Here is a 5,633-nt window from a genome sequence, read left to right as displayed (position 1 = left end):
GTGCTCCGGTGGTTACTACACCTGCTGTCCCGGAGCCTGAGGAGGTTGGGTAGTTGAGCTGGAAGAGGTGGAGGTTGGATCTTTGAATCCTCGTAAGAGGAAGGCTGCAGCAGAGGATGTTGGTAGTTCCGGAACTCCCCAACGTAGGAGGGTTTCTGGGTCGGGTCCTTTGGAAGAGGAGAGCCAGAAGTTGATGGAGGAGGATGCGCTAAAGAATCTCTTAGCCCGGATGACTTTGGATGATCGCCGGAATGAGATGTTTGACAACTATGCCACCTCTGCTGACTTCGACTGCTATGCCACGGAGGATGTGGATACCTTCCTTGATCATCTTATCCGGGATGTTTCGGAGGTAAGACTGTTCCCTTATCATTTTCTTTCCTGCCCTTGTGTTAGTACTTAGTCATTTTATTTTCAGGCCAATGCTCGGATAAGCGGCTGTTCCACCATTTTCCATAACTTCCGCATAAGGGAGGCCAAGAATAAGGCTGCGCTGAAGGAGCTAACTAAGGAGAAGGAAAGCTTCACCAAGTACCGGGAGGTGAAGGAAAAGGAGTCTCGAGAACATAAGAAAGTTGTTGCTGAGGCGGTGAAGTCTCGAGAGGCTACGGAGCAGTTGGTTGGATCCCTCCGGGCGGAGGTGGAGAACTTTAAAAGGGAGCTTGCTGCTAGGCCCTGGGCAGAGGAGGTGCTGGAGTCCTTCCGGGGTACCCCTGCTTACTACGAGGAGCTCAACAACAAGATCTTTGATAAGGTCAACAACTGCTGGGACATTGCTTCTGCTTATCTGGCTAAGAATCCGGGTGGTGATATGGACGGATTCATAGAGTTGTACCTCACCGAAGAGCTCCACCGTGAAGAAGCCAGAGCCGCTGAGGCGGGTACTTCCGGGACACAGCCGCCTCCGCCTCCCGAAGAGGGCCGCGAGAAGACTCCTCCTCCTCCCGAGAACTGAAGAATGAAGACCCAGGCCTTGTGCCTTGTAATTTGTTTTTCGTAACTTGCAGTTATTTCAGACTTAGCCCTTGTGGCTTTTAGACTTTGTTATTTGGTTTCCGTATGACTTTGATTTGGATTTGTCCCGGGGCTAGGTTTGCCTCAGGAATGCATGTAAATATATTTTCCTTTCGTATTTGGTTTTGCTTTCTTTTATCGAAATTTTTCTAAGTACACGTGGTTCGTGTTGCGGTCCCCGGGATAGGGGTCAAAATTTTACTTGAATAGAAAATTTTTAAGTACACATGGGTTGTGTAATGGTCCTCGGGAAGGGGTTTAAAATTTTAACTGAATAAAATTTTCTAAGTACACATGGGTTGTGTAATGGCCCCCGGGAGGGGGGTTTTAAAATTTTAACTGAATAAAATTTTCTAAGTACACATGGGTTGTGTAATGGTCCCCGGGAAGGGGTTTAAAATTATAATTGAGTAAAATTTTTTAGGTACACATGGGTTGTGTAATGGTCCCCGGGAAGGGGTTTAAAATTTTAACTGAATAAAATTTTGTAAGTACACATGGGTTGTGTAATGGTCCCCGGGAGGGGGTTTTTAAAATTTTAACTGAATAAAATTTTCTAAGTACACATGTGTTGTGTAATGGTCCCCGGGAGGGGGTTTTTAAAATTTTAACTGAGTAAAATTTTCTAAGTACACATGGGCTGTGTAATGGTCCCCGGGAAGGGGTTTAAAATTTAACTGAATAAAATTTTCTAAGTAATATAGCGACAGTGATCGAATGATAGTAGAATAATCTTGAGCTATGGGGTGCTCAATGTGGAGTTCTTATTTAAATCATATTAAAGCAAAAATACATTCCAGGGAAAACGTTAAAAATTACATCCAGCTGTTATAGCCTAAAAGTAGAGGAGATCCCGGAATGTGCGCCCTACCTTTATTGGTAGAATTTCCTTAGGCGGGCTCTATGCTAAGTGTTTGGGACTTCGGTTCCCCCGAGGTAGCTTAGCTTGTAAGTTCCTGGTTGGAGCACTTCTTTAACCCTATAGGGGCCTTCCCAGTTGGGTTGGAGTTTTCCTTGATTGGTTGGGTCCGAGGCCTCGGTGTGTCGGAGTACCAAGTCTCCTGCTTCATACTCTCTGATTTTTGCCTTCTTCCCAAAGTAGAGTTTTGTCTTTTCTTTGTAGTCTTCCATTTTTTTACCGCCTTGTCTCTTACCTCATCCAGGAGCTTCAGGTTAGTCTTAAGTCCCTCAATGTTTGAGATCTCGTCAAAGTTAATGACCCTGTGGGAAGGGGACCCGGTTTCGATTGGTATGCGGGCTTCGGTACCGTACGCAAGCTTGAAGGGGGTATCATTCGTTCCCGTTCTGGGGGTGGTTCTATAGGACCACGAGACTTTTGGAAGCTCATCAGGCCAAGTTTTCTTAGACTCCTCTTGCCTTTTTTCCAGGCCCCGAAGTATGGTTTCGTTAGTTACTTCGACCTGTCCATTCCCCTGAGGGTGTGCAACCGATGCTCTTTTGTGCTTGATTCCGAGCTCTTTCAGATATGCCTCGAATTCGGACCCGACGAACTGCGCGCCATTGTCGGAGACGAGAACTACAGGGATCCCGAATCTCATGACGATTGAATCCATAAACTTGATGCAATATTGTTGATTGATTGTTCTCATAGCCTTGGCTTCTTCCCACTTTATCATGTAATCGATGGCTACTAGGACGTAGCGGAGGTCACCTCTTGCTCGGGGAAAGGGGCCCATGATGTCTATGCCCCAAACGGAAAACGAGATCGGAGATAATACCGATACTGGCAGGCTGGGGCTTTGCCTGGGAATGTTGCTGAATTTCTGGCATTGGGGGCATTTCTTAACATAAGCGATGGAGTCGGAGTGGATTGTGGGCCAGTAATATCCTTGTCTGATGACTTTGTAAGCTAGAGCTTTGGCCGCCAGGTGGTCTCCGCAGATGCCTTCATGAACTTCTCGGAGGCAATAATTGGCCTCATCTGGGTCCACACATTTCAGGATGGGTGCTGAGAAGGTTCTTCTGTATAACTGACCATCTTCCGGGAAGAAACGAGCAGCTTTGTGCTTCAAGTACCTGGCCTTGTTCTGGTCTTTCGGGAGCGTCCCATCTCTTAAGTAAGCTATGTAGGGAGTCATCCAATTGTCTGGGCTCCCGATGCAAAGGACCTCAGCTCGCTCTGTACTGGGTACTTTGAGTTCTTCGAAGTATACTGAACTGGCGAGGTCCAAAGTATTCTGCACGAGCTTGGACAGCTCATCTACTTTGGAGTTCTCTTCTCTGTTTATCTGAAGTATGGTGATGTCGGGAGTGGCTTCCAGGATATTCCGTACCATTTCCTGGTATTGTGCCAATGTTGGATCTTTCGCGATATATTCTCCACTGGTTTGCTTGACCACGATCTGAGAATCACTGTAAACGGTCATCTTTGAAATACCAAGAGATTTTTCCAATTTGAGCCCGGAGATGAGTGCCTCATATTTAGCCTGATTATTTGTTGCCTTGAAAGCAAAAGTTATTGCATGTTGAATTGTAAAGCCCTCGGGGATGATAAGGATGAGTCCCGCTCCGGATCTTTCGGCCGTGGATCCATCAACATAGAGCTTCCAGAATTTCGTTTCCGGGCTGGTTCCTTCCGGGACTATCTCTTGGGGGGAGGGTAGATGCCGCTCCGGGAAGGTGCATTCCATGATGAATTCGGCTAAGGCCTGGGCCTTTATCGCCGTGCGTTGCACGAACTTGATGTTAAATTGACTTAATTCAATGGCCCAGCTAACCAACCTTCCTGAGGCATCTGGCTTATGGATGATCTTCCTGAGCTGCTGGTCTGTGACCACTCTGATCTCTCGGCCTTGGAAGTATTGCCTCAGCTTCCTGCTGGAGTGTACGAGGGCCAAGGAGAATTTTTCCAAGTTTGGGTACCGAGTCTCGGCGTCATTGAGGACTTGGCTGACATAGTAGATGGGGTTCTGCATTCCTCCTTCCTCCCGGACCAGTGTCGAAGAGACAACCTTGGGGTCAGCGGCGACGTAGAGAGATAAAGGTTCTCCGGGCTTGGCTTTGGAAAGCACGGGGGGTTTATCAGATGCCTCTTGATTTCTTCGAAAGCTGTGTGACATTCTGGGGTCCAATCCACCAACTTCTTATTTCGGGCACCTTTTAGCAACTCGAAGAATGGGAGACATCTTTCCGCCAGCTTCGGGATGAACCTGCGCAGGGCCGCTAGGCATCCTGCCAACTTCTGGATGTCCTTCTGGGTGTGAGGTATCTTCATTTTTATTATGGCGTTGATTTTCTCCGGGTTTGCTTCTATCCCTCTTTCGCTGACCAAGAATCCCAGGAATTTGCCTGAAGGTACCCCGAATGCACATTTCTCCGGGTTCAGCTTCATGTTGTATCTCTTCAGGTTGTCAAAACACTACTTGAGGTCTTTTATGTGATATGGGATTGTGAGTGACTTGGAGATCATGTCGTCTACATAAGATTCCATGTTCCTCCCCAACTGGCTTTTGAAGATTGTGTTCATCATTTTCTGGTAGGTGGTGTTAAGGCGAAAACACGCGCTAATAACACACGCAAGTATACGCGTTCGCAAGTAATATAGAATACTTTCTAGTTCGTTCCCACAGAGACTCAGACTAATTATGTTCAATTAAACTCACTCACCAATGTATGATTACTTCTCAATGTTAAGACAATAACACTTAGAATTGATTAACTAATTATTAACTACAATTAACTACTATAATTAACCACTTAAATTAACAATATTAAAACACTCATGATATCACAACTTCATTACTACTTCCTTCAATAGCTATTGTTATTACCCTTAGTATGCAATAATGATGATATTAATCGAATAACACGAAACTGACAAAAGCCAACTTTCATTGTACTAATACCATTCTACCAAACATCCACAATTAAGATAGAAGTTGAATAGGCATCAATTATGTTGAGTCCCTATATGTCTACAGAAATTGACAACATAACGATTTAAGCACAAGTTATTCCTTTTGATTACACAGGGCGAATAAAACGGTTAGAGTTACCCACTAATCATGCATACTCGTACATGAACCTATGCTAGCATGGCACGTTCTAAATCTCAAGATCCACCGTCGCTTCACAAGAGATTAACACCCTATCTTATATGTTCGCGACGCACATAAGACGAATACGCACAACCAATACTAGATATCATAAAATCATCACACACTAATGTAAGTCATATGTCATAGACCTATTTGTATATTCGAGGATTCAACTCAACTCAAATAAGAATGTAATAAGTAAATAGTGGATCGACCGTCAGAGAGATCTCGCAAAGTAATATCTGTCAAAGGATTCAGAAACAAGGTTCATCTACAGACTTGAGGAGGTAATTCACTGGAAGAAGTTCAAGAAGTTGATCATGCCTCAGTGATATAAATCAAGATCGTGGATTTAATCAAGTGACAGAGATCTCGTCAGAGTATCAATTAATTACAAGGATTAAATCTGAAGAAAATCAAAGTGTCAAAGTCAAGACATGAAGAAACGTCACGGAAGTTAGTCACTCATGAACCAGACAGTACATCGAGTGTCAACGTTGAAGTGGTGGAATTGATTCATAATTCTCAGTGATTTTCAGAAGATATTCAGAAGATTGGTTG

General features: G+C 44.7%; 1 protein-coding gene across 1 annotated transcript; it reads right to left on the bottom strand.

The window, feature by feature from the left end:
- Positions 1-1,955: 1,955 nt before the first annotated feature.
- On the bottom strand, positions 1,956-4,094 carry LOC141714858 (uncharacterized). The gene has a single exon (XM_074518354.1). It carries the CDS (start codon positions 4,092-4,094, stop codon positions 1,956-1,958), a length of 2,139 nt encoding a protein of 712 aa, XP_074374455.1.
- Between the last annotated feature and the right edge of the window lie 1,539 nt (positions 4,095-5,633).

This window comes from Apium graveolens, chromosome 3 (assembly GCF_009905375.1).
Source record: "Apium graveolens cultivar Ventura chromosome 3, ASM990537v1, whole genome shotgun sequence".
NCBI classification, from domain to species: domain Eukaryota; kingdom Viridiplantae; phylum Streptophyta; class Magnoliopsida; order Apiales; family Apiaceae; genus Apium; species Apium graveolens.
The sequence above is the reverse complement of the archived record's forward strand: the minus strand, read 5'-3'. Positions and strand labels throughout refer to the sequence as shown.